The sequence below is a fragment of the Thunnus albacares genome, chromosome 1, assembly GCF_914725855.1.
Source record: "Thunnus albacares chromosome 1, fThuAlb1.1, whole genome shotgun sequence".
Lineage (NCBI taxonomy): Eukaryota > Metazoa > Chordata > Actinopteri > Scombriformes > Scombridae > Thunnus > Thunnus albacares.
In genome coordinates, this window is record NC_058106.1 from 22061365 (window position 1) to 22077827 (window position 16463).

The 16463-nt window shown below is 38.9% G+C and overlaps 1 protein-coding gene across 2 annotated transcripts in view; it reads left to right on the plus strand.

The window, feature by feature from the left end:
• The first annotated feature begins 360 nt into the window (after positions 1-360).
• galnt18b (UDP-N-acetyl-alpha-D-galactosamine:polypeptide N-acetylgalactosaminyltransferase 18b) overlaps positions 361-16463 on the plus strand; it is an 84162-nt gene continuing 68059 nt past the window's right edge. Inside the window, exons 1-2 of one of the 2 annotated variants that reach the window (XM_044349778.1) lie at positions 361-1568; positions 1706-2005. In XM_044349778.1, coding sequence (XP_044205713.1) covers positions 1382-1568; positions 1706-2005 — 487 coding nt within the window. In that variant the 5' untranslated portion in view covers positions 361-1381. The remainder of the gene's footprint in view (positions 1569-1705; positions 2006-16463) is intronic. The other variant, XM_044349788.1, reaches the window with a different exon arrangement.

Sequence of the window (16463 nt, forward strand, 5' to 3'; positions counted from 1 at the left end):
GAGTTTGTTTGTGTTGTTTCCTTCTCCTACACATGCTGCAGTCATCCAGGAAAACTATGTCATAACAATGCTTTTTAATCCATTTAAAAAATAATTAATGTATTGCATTGAACATTTATTTCTTCATCACCAAATTTAATGCTTTCACTCTGGCAGCCTGCTGTGTTGTTGTTGTCTGGCAGATTGGATGGCAAAGGCTGTTATTAGCAAATAATCATTTGGCAAAAATGGTACCAGAACACACTGTCAAAACACAATCAAGGATTTTAGTAAAATTATAGTCAAGACCCGACGTTCAGCCGCAGTTTCCATGTTAGTTTAAAGGAGCCTCAGTGAGATGCAGCACGTCCTTTTAACTACCAAGTCTCACCCACAAAGATAAAAAATATTTGATGTTCTTAAAGAGTAGGAGGACATCTAGCAAAAAATGACAAGTCAACCAACCTCAAACACACAGAAACCCAAGAAAAAAGGAGAAAAAGCTGGCAGACAAACAGAATCCAGAGGCTCTGCTGTACTGAGCACATCCTGCAGAAATGAGAATTGCATGGCATTTTGAGAGTGAACATGAGCAAAACTCTCTTCACAATGGCTACATTTTAAGCTTTTTCTTTTTTTGCTGTGCCATTTAATGAGCCTCTATTCTTCTCCTTGGGTGCAGAAATAACAAGAACTGAGAAAACCATTCACAAAAATAAAAAAAGCTGAAGTCTGAGTGGTGCCGAGACACCTCCAAACCGAAAATGCCTCAGTTTGAAATCCAATAATCACCTCATCCTTATAGAGAGGGAATAAACATACCATTTGCCTTGATTTTTAAAACACTAAATTCACAATTAACACTATAAACTACAGTTTGGTAGAAAATCACTTTGTCTCACCAGGTAAAGTGTTGCAGGTGTTTGTGTTTAGCTGGTCTGCAGCGTTGTCTTTGAACAGATCTGCAGTAATTAGACTGTATCCCTGCATTGGTCTATTTACAGCATCATGTGAGACAAGTGCAGTGCCTCCCCTGCATCCTGTGCGTCTCATGGTGAGCTGGACCAGAGCCAAACCTATGACATGACCCCACCACACCTTGATTTCTCGTGGACCCGCGTCGTCTTTATCTCACGGCTTAATTAAGGATTGCAGCAGGAAACCGATTGTATTCATTTGCGTCCTTGGATCATATCGAAGTAACTCCAACAGCGTTTTCTACAGTAACAGTGCCTGATAATTGAGATCAAATGAACCAAAAAAGTCTCAGAGATTCTGCAGCTCAGGTGGGTGAGTCCTCAGGGAAATGAATCAAACATCACATGTGCACAGTAAGGTCAATGTGGCGCAAAGTTGGCGCTCTTTGGACAGAAATGGGTTGTCATAGTTTGTGTCTCTGTACATGGAAATAGTCCGGTCAGATCAGTGCGCAGCGCAGCGGGGACGCGTGCAGGAGGAGGCGGTCAGTCCTCACCATCACTCCCATTGGCTGCAGCAGGATGCTCCGCGTCTCTCCCGTTTCCTTGATCCTCACATGCAACTGGAGCTGACGGAGGTTTGCGATGGAGCGAAGGAGGGAACCTTCACCTGTAGATATTTAACATTCACTTGTTTTTCACCATCGCGCCCCCTCAAACAAACCAAACACCGCACTTTTGAAGTAAAGGCGCACAGATTCGGATTTTGCATCGCTGGAAATAACTTCATTATTCCCGTTTTTTTGCAGGCGAGTGTCGCCCTGTCGTCCGGTTTAACGGGAAACTGCAGGCTGTATGGAGGGATGTCGGCATGGCTTGCACCAGGAGAACCAAAACTTTGGTGTCCACATGCGTGATCCTGAGCGGCATGACCAACATTGTTTGCCTGCTCTATGTCGGATGGGTTACTAATTACATCGCCAATATTTACATCAAAGTCCCCATGCCTTTACCGGAGAGAAAGTTAGAGGGTGACAAAAAGGGAGACACTCTCCGGATCATGGAGCGGCTTGATCGCCTGGAGAATGTGGTCAACCAGCATATTCAAGGTAAAGCCTCAATTAGTTTAACTTACTCTTCACTGGTGCATTACTTTACCTGCACCTACATGTGCAGTGCGCTATCATAAGAAAGTTTTAGTAGGTTTATAGCTTTACGTTATGAATGAACTTACAGCAAGGTGTGTTTGCAGGTGCAGTTATGTTTTTGCGTTATCTGTGTTTGGAAATTGATAGAACGGGAACTTCTTTTGTCTGTTAAGGATCAGCTTGTCTGGAGGGTGTGATAGAGAGACAAAGGACAGTAAGAAAAGCTGCCCGTCCTGATGAAAAGGATTAGTACAGTGATGCTCTAACATAACACATTTGAGATTCATAAGTAGGCCACAATATGAGAATGTCTTACAATAGATGCAAAAAATATCATTAAGTCTGATAATGTCACGTAAACTGACTCACATTTCTACACTTAGTGATTTAAAGACAGAGAAAGAACCCTTGTCTCAGTCATTAGGCTACTCATGCTTGCAAACCTTCTTTTATTCTTTTATAAAAGTGCACTATATGTTAAAATCCTTATATCTTGAACTGCACTCTCCTTGTGTGACACAACATTATGCATCCTTATTGAGAGCCAAAATCCAATAAAGTGTTTAGTGCTGACTGTAGAAAAAGTCTGCATTTAAATACAGTTATATCACAGTGCGATTATGTGTGCGGACATCCTGCAAAGAGATTTTTTTTTCATCCTTTCATCTTTTCCTCTATAAGTCACTTGTTACCTCATCTAAGCAAATTAGGTTTATTAATGGAGCTATTAGAATCTGATTCTCTGCTCCTTGAACATCAATTGGACTCAGACTTCCTTACTTTTAGGAATGTCAGGAATCCTTTGTTCTCAAATTCCTTTAAGCCTTTTCTCCACTGCCGGTGTACAGTTACTTTACGCTTGATCACACACAGTTAATTTTCTCTCCACTCTGTGTCTTTAAAGGAGCTATTCTTGTCATCACAGGGGGGCTCGTATTGGGCAGGTCTCAATTTGAAATGGCACAGAGCTGGTGCAGAAGTGAAACGCAGACAGAAAAATCTACTCATGCTGTTTTGACCAATAAGGCTCGATGCTAAGCTTGGATAAACATTCCTCCTGGAGGCAGGTCTCCATTTCAGTTTGGCACCCATAGGCATCTGAGGGGCGGAGCTTTCTTCAGGTGCCCCCAGTGACTTTCCTCCTAAGTACACGTTTCAAGTATTTATGTTGCTCTGACTGAAAAGATCATTTCATGCTGGATTTGTGTTGAAAAAAACCTGCACAGTCTTTTACAGGGATTTTCCACTTAAGCATTCCTTCACCTAAAATTAAAGATAATTGTATTAAAAAAAGATTATAAACATAGCTTATCAAGCTTAAATAGAAAATCCCAAAAGCTTGTTTTGTCCATGCTCTTGCTCAAAAATTTTCACCTTTTTATGTACACATTCATGAGCTCCTGCACAGTCAGCGAGCCTCATTATTGGCTGCTTTGGGTATTTGTACTGATTCAATTTTGAGAACCTGTTTCCAGGCACCACACATAAATTGCAGGGACATGACAGAGGTCACACAAATACCAGTAGTGAATCATGGTGCTTGTCATTTTTTAGCCCTTCGAGTTTGGAGCACATTACTGTTGTTGACAGCAGAATCTGTAGGGGCTAATACTGGAGACATATCAGTGCACATTTGCAACAATGAAAACTGTTGTAACAAAATGACCTGTCACTTTAAGTGCGAGCCATATTGTCTGCATTTCCCCAATAATTGCTCTGAATGCATCCGCTGCAAATATAGACCTATAATCCGAGTCTGTAAGTGGCCGGCGGCGTCAACAGTCAGTGAGCTGCGGGCAGAGCCAGAGTCATTAGTGCACTTTCCACATCTCTAGAAATACATTTTCTTCCGATATTGTGAGGCAAGTGCAGAAAGAGCATATTCCTGTTTTTATATATTCTGATTTTTGCATTCTCTAGTTCAGTGCTGTGACTTATACACTTAAGGAGTCCTGGTGCTGTATTCACACAGCCACGAACTGTACATGCACTTAGTTTTTGTGCACCGGAGGCCAACACGAGCTCCCTCACCACAGAGCCTCGCTGCATGAGAAAGTGAAAGATTTACTGCAGCTGACTCACTGCAGACAGTGAAGAGAGATGTGTCTCTGGTGTCAACTACACACTCGGGGATGAGACAGAAATATTCCACGACTGCAACTTTAATATGTGATGAAGTTCACTGGCCTGTTACCAGGAAAAAGCAACGTGGCAACAGAACATAAACAGGCTGAATTCTTTCTTGTATTAAGTACAGTCAGCCAAGGAGAATTTATTGGATAGTTGGACAGAGCAGGTTCACACACGCCCATCGTGAGGGATGCCGCTGCACTCTTTGCCTTGTGCTACCAAAACCAAAAATCATGGAAAAATGTAGCAGCTCCATGTGACTGCATTGTTGGCAGTCTAGAGAAGACTGAGTCCTCTTAAAATGTTTTAGGAAAACACATAAAATGTTAGACTTCCTGTTTTCATACAAATTTTCTCTAGTATAGCTCATTTTTTATGCTTTTGTATGACTTTGTGTGTGTTTTTTTTAGATATTTTTGGTATTTATATTTATATATTTATTTATTATCAGAATTCCACATATACTGTAGTTTTGTTTTTGCTTAGATAACTGGTTTTGAATTGAATACAGTAGATGCCGTGTTGATCAGTTAGATAATTAGTGTTAAAAAGGTGATTCCCTCCACTGTTTAAGTGTTTATAGTACTAATAATGATGATGGTAATGCAGAGTGTATATTTTCAGTAGGGCAGCAACTAATGATTATTTTCATCATTGATTAATCAGCTGATTATTTACCCGTTTAATAGGTTGTGTCTATTAAAAAAAAAGTGAAAAATGGCATTCACAATTGCTCAGAGCCCACAATAATGTCTTCAAATTGCTTGTTTTGCCCGACCAACAGTCTAAAACCTTTTTTAAAATTTACTGTCACATATGACAAAAAAAGCAGCATATCCTCACATTTGAGAAGCTGAAAGAAGAGAATATTTGGCCTTTTTGCGTGAAAAATGACAGAAACAATTATCAAAATAGTTTTTCATTTTCTGTTGAAATGAAACCTAAAGTGTAAGCAAACAGTGTGATGCGTGTGTATGATGGTGTGACCAACATGCGGTTTTAACAAAGACCTGTTTCATGGGGATGGTTTTCATGAAAAGGCAGTTTGTTTGATGGCTTGCTTTGACCTCTGAGGATGTGCATTATTATTGTGTTGTCTGATTGAATGGCCATGAGGCCTGCGAGTGCAAGTCATTAACACAATGCTGATTTAGCTGCAAATGATAGTGACAGTTCCCAAGACGGCTTCAAGCAAATCCACCCGTCAAGTCAATTGAGAAGCTCAGTAAATCGGCGTTTCCATTGATGCTTGGAGGACAGTTATATTTGGGTATTTATCTGATGTGATTTTCCAGAGCGACAATGAATGCAGCTGTAGAATAAATGAGCGAGGAAGAGAAATCATTGCGTGTGTGTGTGTGTGTGTGTGTGTCTTCAGTGACGTGTGCACATGTATTGCACAGTATGTGTGCATGCTTGTGCATGCAGTCGTGCAGGCTCTGGTATGCAGCTTAGGGAAAGTACAACTTACACTCACACATACTTCCAGCTCCTTTAAAGTGCTCAGTCTTTTGGGAGGAAGAACAGCCAAAAGGCTCCTTTGGTACAGTTTTAGAAGAAGGCAACCTTGTGTCTTACAGAATAAATACATTTTTTTCTAATATTTCTTTTTCACTTAACTAAGATATTGAATGATAACACTTAATTGGATATAAGATGACTGAATGGGTGTCATTAAGGTATTATATTAAAGACAATATAAGTTATCGAGGCAAAATGAGCCCATTGACTCGAATGTCTCCACTGCCGACAGAATTCACAAAAGGATTGCGCGGCTTTTGCAGCCACCTAACCTGCACAAATAAGGAAAAGAAAAAAAACAGTGTAATTCACAAAGCACCCACAAAGGGTGAAATGCACCAGAAACTGCACTGCCAAGTAAATAGCGCCTCGGTGCTCCTTTTACTATTTGCACATATGTAAATTAGATAATATGCATACATTTGGTGCATAATTGGCCCCTTTCTATGCAAATGAGTCTCATCGCAAAAACAGTCCAATTCACAAAGACCAGCACTAATAGCCACACACACATACAGTGAAATTATTAAAATCTTCAGAGAGTTGGTGGTAACTGAAGCGCATTTATAAGGGGTGTCACCCTCCATCGATCGGGTCACTGCCCCTTTGAGAAGCTGGTGAGGCACTGAATGATATTTTTTCTTTTGACCTCTTTTCAAATCATGCCATCTTCTTTTGCAGTCTGAAGGTGTGCGTTTGGAAAAACCAACAATACTGACAGACTGGGATATTAAATCCCAAATACGGTTTCTCTCTGTCATGTTTAAATTTCTTGCCTGAAGTTTTGAGGAATGCCCCTGCACCTTGTTGGTCGGAGCTTGTAGCTCGCGGTCTGAAAATTTAATTTTTCACTTTCACTCTGCCATTGTCCTGCCTACTGTGTTCTTGGTGCAAAGGCAACATTTATACTTTGCTACATGGATAATTGCAATCAGATGCAGAACAAGGACAAATTTCACTCAGCTGCAAAGCTTTATGGGCATGTTTGTGCTTTAATATCATTATTAGCACAATATCTTTTGTGAATCTGACCTTGAGACGGAGCAGATAGCAGTTGCAAGTGGTGCGTAATTCATGGTGCTATCAGCAGCCGCAAACCATTCTTTGTGAATTCGCCCCTCAGTTTTTAAAACGGGCTTCATCTGCAGAAATCCACTTGATTTCAGCATCGATTAGTCTGTTGTGTAACTTCTGCAACAGATTTCCATTTGGCAACTCCAAGAGCTCATTATTTCAGCAGGTAGGAGACTGGTGCACCAAACCACAGAAGAGCTGCTGCCATGGTGAAGCGGTAAAATGCAGCTTTTTTTCTTTTACAATTGGAGGTTAATGGACTGGTTGATGATCATTTTGTCTTTTTTTCACACGTAAAAGGGGACCATTATGTAAACCTTTTCATTTGCTGTGTTGACAGGGGATATTAACCCAAACTAAAAATGAAATTAGGTTTGCCTCCTCTTAGCACTTGATTTATTGGGTCTTACAATTATAGTGGCACAACAGACGATCTGGCAGTGTTAGTGGCCTCATATATAAACTGAATGGCTGGTCAAAGGGAATGAGGGGCAGGTGTGCTGGCAGGTGATGATCAGGTGAGTGGGGAAATGGCAGGAACAGCTGAGGGCTGCTGCTGAGAGAAAATGGTCTGAAATGACAGGACAGGTGAGAACTTGCAGGCAGAAAAGTGCAAAAGTATATTAAGATGAAGAAGTCGTTATGATAAGTACTGTAGTTGAGTTGTGGACAGGCCAAAAAAAGGACAGCTGTCTCATATTAATTTCCAAGAAAAAGATGTGTTTGTCTGTTTTGCGTAAGAAAAAGGCCTGATTTCTTTGGGCTCCAGTCCAGTAAGGATACACCTGGTAAGTTTCTGCTTGATCAATTTCATGCAAATTATCAAGCAATGTTATAGGGACCTATTATGCTTTTCCTTCTTTTCAGTCATATATATATAATGCTACATTGTCGGAAGTTATGAAGTAATCCCAGTGAGCAAAAAGCACCAGCTTCAGACTGCTCTGAATGCTTGGATTCCAAAAGTTTTTTCTACTTTCAAATTGAGCTGATATCAAATCATGACAGATTCCTTTATATGGTCATCTGCTGGAGCGTGTGTCAGCTGCTCTTGTTGGACTTCATTGCTCCACTGCACTAACATTAAGGTGTTTCTGTGACTGTTTCTGCTTGTACTATTCTTCCTTGCATTATTTCTAACTGATCTGCTGAACAGAGAGCTCCAAATATCTCCATATGTTGTTGTGTTGACTGGCTCTAACGAAGCTCTGCTAAAACGGCGAATAAACACATTTAATTTCCTGTAAATTCTTCACAATAAAAGTCTCCCGTTATTTAGTCACTTAAAAGCTTTTAATTTGAAGCAGCAAAAGCAGAAAATGTTGGGTTTCCATCAGCAGTAACTTAACACAACTGATACGTGCTGACTGATATGTGCCTAAAGCAATCAGCAAACAGTAAAATAAGGTAGATATCTAAAAGTAGAAACGGAGAGAAACTAAACTTCACATCACAGAGATTCACTTAGAAGCTACAAAAGTACTGAGAGCTGAACACAGATAGGATGAAGATGTTAAACAATAAGCAGGTAATGAGCCTTTGCAAACAGAGACATTCTGCTGTAATCTTTGTTGCTGCGGATGTTCATGCGGTCCACTCACATATTTCAGAACAGATTTCGGCTACCATAAGTACAGATGTATTTGAGAAGTTTATATTTTAAGAATGAGAACAAAAAGGAAAATCCAGCTACTAAAATTTGTTTACGCTGCCTCTGGAGCCGGAGGAAGCCTCCTGAAGCTGGCCAATCAGAACAGAGTGGGCTTTTAGGGAGGGGGGCAGATGGGAGGGCAATCCAAAAACAGCCTGTTTCAGAGAAAGCCTGAACTGAGGGGCTCCATAAAGGGCCAATATAAGATAAATCAAGAGTTTTTTGAACTGTGAATCATGCGAAGCTACTCTAATGGAATGCAAAAGTAAAAACATAGAGCTGGAAATGAGCATAATAGGTCCCCCTTAATGTATTTGACTTTGACTGCACCCTCTGACAAAAACTTAAGTTATTTTGTGTTAGATATTATCTGTATATTATAACCTAGCCACTAGATTTTTTTTCTCACATATTTATATGATACATATGTGAGAGTTAAAAATCTGATAACAAAATGGCACAGTCCAAACTCTAAAGATATTTAGTTTACCATCATGAATTACGCAGAAAAGCTTCAAATCCTTACATTCGAGAAGCTGCAACCAACACATTTCTTTAGCAATTTTGCTTAAAAAATGACTAAAACTATTATTCAATTACGAAAATAGTTGCAGAATAGTTTTCTGTCAATCAACTAATCATTACAGCTCAAATTGTGACCAAGATGTACTGAACAGGGTATTTTACAGTTGAAAACAGTTAGTGTTGGTGTACAAACTATTCCAAGATTCAAGATTCATGTATTACCATTTTACAATACAAGATTGTATAACGATATGTAGTTTGTAGTCCTTTAATGCTACTCACAAAAACAGAAATTATATAAATGGATTAATAAATAATAAGTCATAAAAATAAAACTATTTTTTATGTTGGAGTGCAGAGGATGATTTTAGGAGTCTTCTGCTTCTCTGTAGTCTGGTAGTACGACAGTGGATACTTCTGTATCTCTTGCCAGACGGCAGCAGGGTGAACAGGCTGTGCCTGGGGTGGGTATTGCCTTTTAGTATCCTTTGGGTTCTATGCAGGCACCTCACCTCACCGATATCACTGATGCTTGGTAGATGGGTACCAATGATGTTCTGGGCAGTTTTAATCACACGCTGCAGAGCCTTCCTGTCTTGGGCCATGCACATCCCATGCCAATTTGTGATGTTTCCAGTCAGGATGCTTTCTATTGCTCCTCTGTAAAAGGATAGGAAATTTGCCCTCTTAGGTTTCCTTAAGAAGTACAGTCGTTTCTGAGCTTTTTTCTAGGGTGGAGATGTGTGATGTCCGTGACAGATTCTCTGTGATGCTGATACCCAGGAACTTAAAACTGTTCACCTGCTCCACCTCAGCTCCACTGATGTAGGGAGAAAGTGTGTCTTTGTCTCCTTTTTTCTAAAATCAACTAGATTTCAACTGTCTTACTGACAGCACTGTTTCTAAATTACTACAAATATATCTTTGGCATTTGTCTTCTGCATTTTCACATGACACAATGACATATGTGCCAATCATATATCTGTGATAAGTTAAAATAGTATTGACTGACTGATTTTGCAGTCAGGCTCAATTGTATATACAGCACATCATATGATTAAGAAGATATTGGTTAAGTGAAAATTTAAGTCTTGCTATGGTTAGCAGAATTTCATGACAGGAACCAGCCAGGTAGGACACTGAACACATTTAGAGAGACAGAGAGCTGTAAGCAAATCTGAGCGCTTTTAATAGACCAGCCCATGTAATTCATCACTGTATAGTGATAGTGTTTCTCATATTACTGAATGTAACCAAAATTAGCTTGAGCAGCTGTTGAAATAGAGTGAAGAGAGGAGGTTTACCGTTCTTCATAATTTATAAATATGAAATCAACGCAACTGCAGTTTCTATGAACATTCTGCTGTTATATTTCTCTAGTGCTGTACTAAGTCTGAATCATCTGTCAGCACTTGCTGCTTGCAGCCAGGCACAGCTGAAGACAGTGTGAGAAAAAAGTGTCTGGCGGTGAAGAGTGTAAAACAGTAGGATATTCTGGGTGGTAATTTCAATAAATCGAGAAGTTATTGAAATATGAGGGTATGAATGCACTGGAGAATATTTGGTAATGAAAACAATTAATTATTCTGACTCCAGAGGGCAAAACCATCAAGAAGAGAATAAATTAGACGTGTAAAAGCCTCTTACAAGAATGTCAATTTTAAAGGTTGTCCCCTGACAATTTGTACTAAATAGACGAGTTCACTATTGCAAACATTTTGTGTTGCTTTTCCCCACTGACTTTCTGCAGCCACAACAAAAATATGAATACAGTCCTTGTAAGTCAGCAGGAAATCTGGTTTATCTGTGACTGTATGAGATTTACATTATAGCTCAAGATGACAACAAGCCATTTATCTGTATACACCGATGTACACTGATGTATTGATAAGAACGTCATTGCTTGACACAATAACTATTTTCAGGATAGACTTACAGATGCATGAAATGATTTTTGACCAGTAGTGAACAGAAATCTCACAGGAACATTGCTGATAAAGTATCAGGTTATCAAATACCCTTGGCTGACATCTTATAGTGAATAACTGCCTGCTTTCAGCAGACACAGAGCTACATGGACATCCCATTTCTTTCCTGCCTTGTTTGTTCTGCCCAACCCTGAGGAAAATATCTGGATCATTAGCATGCTAAATGATCAACTTTCTAATTGTGTCTCCTAAAAATTCACTTCATTTACAGTTAATTTTCAATATTAGGTGCAGTATGTTTTGAAGATGACACAAATGTCAGGGTTGCAGGCAATGAGTGGACACTCACTGTACCTGGCCAAGAAATAGTAATAACCCCCTTGAAAGAGAACAAATTATGGCTTTTACATTTTGGTTTTCATGTGGATTAAACAAACCAGATGTAACATGTTAATTAGTGAACTTTAGAGGTGCTGGAGGGCGTATTTTGTTACCTTGGACAAAGCCAGGCTAGCTGTTTTCCACCTGTTTCCAGTTTTTATGCTAAGGTAACCGGCTGCTGGCGTTAGCTTCATATTGACTGTACAAACATGACAGTGGTATCAATCTTTTTGTCTAACTCTAAGCAAAAAGTGAGTAAGCCTATTTTTCCAAAATGTTGAGCTACTCCTTGTAGCTACTCCTGTACAGTAAACCATTTGTGAGAAAATAAACCACCCAGTTTTTTCCTCATATCAGACTTTTCTGTACGTTACTGTGTCTCCATGCTGCAAAATCATGAAGCTTCAGTAAAGACAAACTGAAGTGCTTAGTTGTTACATATTTTCTACATTTGTCAGCAGTCGTTTTAGTTCTCACTCCTCCTCTGCACTTTCTTTCTTCATAATTAATGGCACTAAGTGAGGAAGTGTGCTCTGCTTCAAACACACCCATGCCATTATGTAAAAAGTGTTTTCAGCTACTGTATGAACAAGTGTAGACTGTCATGACCTCATGCAGTACAGCACTTAGACTCCTCTTTTAGTTTAGTTTAGACCTGACTACATAATCTAATCTGTCAGTGCACATTTTCAAACCCATTCTTTTTTGTGGTGAAGCTGAAAGTAGACAATACTTCCTGAAGACATTCAGAATCTGCAACTTTTATGCCGAAAAACAAAGGAACACACTTTAAATGATAATATTATTATACATTTCCTTCAGAGATTTGTCTTCGTTATTGTAGGAGAGCTTCAAAACAGCATTTAATCAATGGAACTTTTCCATATATCAAACTAAGCAGCTAAATGATTTAATAAAAGGAACAAACAAATGACGAAACAAAACAAAGATTTATATTTTAGAAAATTATAGGCTAGTGAAAACACTTTTCCAACATGGTCCCAAGATGTTAAAGGACAAACACAATGAATAAAGTAGGAACACTGTAGACTTACGCCGAGCCACAAAATTGAATCAGTTATGACATCATTTTGATCTTCGTCAAGGCGAAATGTTTGAAAAAATGGATAAGATACCCATATTTATACATCCATGCACACCAATAGGCTGACAAGCTCTATGATGACAGGTGTGGTTAATCATCCAACCCGCCCAGGGTGATAAACATCTCAGAGCAACTCACAACTCAATAGAGCACATCAAAAAGAGCAAGAATACAGAGGCCATACCTCAAAAACAATACATCAAAAATATCCCAAATATCAAAAAGACAAACACAAGACAAAACATAAATATAAGCAATAAAGCTGTGAAGTGGGAGGGTCGTGAAGTGTTTTTCCCTTTTCTGTATTCCCATTTCAAACTTTTCTTGAAATGATTTCCTCAATGTTACTGAACATAGAAACTCAGGTATATCACAAATCATGCAGGTTTAAATTATGGCCATCAGTTTTAAGTATTTCAACTTAGTTTCTGAAAAATCATTGTTTGTGTGTCATTTTAGCATGGCTGATGACTCAAAACATGATGCAGAGACCAGTCAGTGTCACAAGTCAGAGCAGAAGTGAATTCAAAACGTTCCGTCCTTGCAGCCGAGAACAAAACTCAGTGTCATAGTTGCTGAATTCAAATATAAAAGTAAATTAATTTAGGCTGTAGATTTTCTCAACATCATAATCTTCAGTGTCTTCTGTCCCACTGTTAGAGGCACACGTCACAGAATTTTAAGCTCGGTAATTAGATGTTTCTTGCACCTTGGGGGTCATAGTTCGTTACTTTGTCGAAATGTTTCTGTGCACAGGCTTGTACCTTCTCCTGTTTATCAAACCAGATATTTTCTAACACAGTTGTTTATCTTTTGTACTGATGATTTAACCAAGAGACTTTCATGCCAGTCCAAGCTGTGCTCAAGCTGTGAGTCACGTAACGTCTACGTGCTGCTGCCAGCTGCTTGGATCTGTCTTCATGTACCCCGTGGGCCTGCGTGACAAATTTATAATGTGCAGTACATGTATAGTCAGTATATAAAGCTAATCTATTCACACCAACCAAAAACGTCAATAGATTCAACAGAGTTCTGTTAACTAACTTCTTTAACCTGATTACATTTGTTGCCTTCATATTTTTCATGCAACAGGAAATTGAAGCTGCATTTCTTTCTACTCAGCAGATCCTGCTATCTACAGTATAAGACAGTGGGGCTTTAGCTGTCATTTTCTATTTCCCTTTATTGAGTCAGTCGTTACTGATGTGAGGTTATGATGGGGGAGGGTGGAGATGGATTACAGGGTGAGACTACACGAGACAGAAGTGAATTACCGAGGCCTGCAAACAAGATTCATCAAAGCTAACTATAATTGAGATCTTCTATCACAATACATGTTCCCAACCTTCACTCATTATTAATCCGTCACTGATACAGACCAAACTGGAACTGAAGTTATCTGCCGCAAAGCAATGCACTGATCAGCTGCAGTCCAAATCCAGAAACAAACAGTAACGGGAACACGATGTGAATTTTTTCTTCCATTAAGAAGGGTTCTGTTTACCAACTCTTAAACCTCAATGTCAGTACATCCTTGAACGCAGCACCAATGTAAATTTTCCATTTCTACAGCTGATCACACTGAAGTTCTGCTCACTCAGGACAAGTATTACTTTGGGTCCTCTTGTGATTTGAAATAATTGCAGAAGTTGTTTGTATTCTTTATCCTGAGCAAATCTCCCCGGGTTGTAATCTGTAAAATAAAAAATAATCCCTGTTTGGACAGGATTTATTTCTCTAGGGAAGGTTGGGTGACTTTAATATTACATGCACTAAACAGTGATTTTAAGTCCATCCAGAGTGCGTGTGATATTTCTCTCTCTACCCCACTAATAATTACAATCCTAATAACCTACTTTTTTCTTCCCACGGTGGACCAACAGCCATGGGAGGTCCGACTCGTCTGGAAAACCAAACTGTATGTTGACACAGAGATATACATATATTCCAGTTTTCTTTTCATCACAAGAGTTTTTTGCTCTTGCTTGTCATAGGCAGAGAAATTTTAATTAGTAAATCAAGATACACTTATCGTACAGTATTTCCTCCCATTTTTTGCATGATCGTCTCTCTTATGTACAGTATGGCCCAAAAGTCTGAGACCACTTTCCCAGAATGGGAAGAACTGACAGAAATAAACTTCACTGCCGACGGCTAAAATGAACTTCAGATCACAGACAAACTGCGCTTTAAATCTGCTGTGACATCCAGGAGTCCTGGTGGAAAATTTATAACAAAAAAGGTGCAAAAGGCGTCTTCAAACCTTTCATTAATCACATGAGGATCTCAGCTAATTGAAGATGAGTTTGAATTGGGCAGATAATCATTATCATTGTTTTATTTTCTCCGTTAACATTTCTACTTTAGAAATAGCTGAGGAAATTGTAAATACTAAATGGCTTGTTTAAGTGAAGATTTGACATATTTCTTCATAATTCTTTCATATATAAGTTGTGATGATCATTTTTATTTGACATGGGTCACAGACAGACTTAAAGAGGGAAAACAAGCTCAATAAATCTATAATGTCTCACTTTTATAAACAACATGTCTTTGTTAATTGAATAAAGGCTTTAAGTAAAGTATCATATTAGTGAAAGTGCTTATTATTCTTCTGCTTTGCCACCTGGGTCTTTTCCTGTTTCCTTTTACTTTCTCCAGGATGAGATCCACCTCATGGCTCCTTATGTAGACAGCCTGATGCAATCTGGAAGTAATCAATTTCCTAACTCAGTGAGGCTCTTGTTTGTTTCCAAATCTCTGTATTTTCAGTATGAACTCTTGTGTATTACATAGAACACAGTTGCTACCCATGAGCATGTGAACATTTTGAATAACAGAACAACAATAGAACAGTTTTGAGACAAATCATCTGGACACAGTTATCAAAAAGGAAATTGACTGAATGAAACTGACTGTTACATTGAAATACATCGTCAAGAATAATCAACAAAAGCGGTAGTCTGATGCACTGCTTTATCTTTTAACATTTGTGTCAATGATGCTGTGATGTAGGGGTCCGAATCAGCACATGAGGTGGTAAAATTGTTGTGTTTTCCCCTTGGTTCAGTTTCTTTTTACATTCTTTTTAAATAGATGTATTTCCCATGGATGTATTATAAGAACTGCATACCAGACTCAAAAATGGCATCTAAAAAAAAAAAAAAAAGAAAATTTTTAAGCTTCCAGGTTTGCTTCTGCGTTGTTTGGCCCACTGAATGTGCAGAGTAGTGTTTCTTCTGCTGTCCCCGCCCCCAAGTTCCTGCTTGGCCCATAGACTTTACATTGGGATGATGTCAGGGATTTCAAAATTACTTTTCTAGTCTCTGTAAGTTTTACAAAATATACAACCATCATGGATTAAAAATTCACAATACAAAGAGTAATAATTGACCTTATTTGTAGTTTGAGGTGTCATATCAACAGTTTTATAAACGTCTTTTTTATAATGGCAGTCTATGGGGAAAATGCTTTTTCAGCTGCAATGTATTTTTTTTTCACTGTAATACCACATATGACCACAAGGAAAAATTGGCAGCAAGGCTGGGCGGCAGTGCCAGATCCAATTTTCTTAATACATCCTCCATGCTCTTTCCCCAGTGGCTAGATGTTTCCCCTTGTGACTAGTCTTTGTGCTAAGCCAACCAGATACTGACAGTAGCCTCATATTGAACGGAGACACATGAGACTGGTAGCAATCTTTTCATCTAACTCTCAAGAAGAAAGAGCATAAGCATTTGTACTATTTCTTTTAGTTAGCCAGGCTTTTATTTACAAATTCATGCATATTTTTCCCTGCCACTACAAAAAGAATTACTTTGTCCTAATTAACCACCAACTTCTTATGACATATTTAGATTTGTTTTAACTCTACCATCCAAAATCTCTTGGATTTGAACTAACACAGCTATTTGTATTGTTTCTGAACCCCAAGTTGCTTCAAATGAACAATAATATGAGCACACGACTGATTTTGGACTCATTATAGAGCAGTTGATGCCTAAAGCACTGCACCAGCATCCCCTGCCTGTCTGTGACTCCTCCTGGTGCAAGTGCAAGCCATCAAATATTCACAAATGCCTCTAGAATGCAAATGCTTTGCAT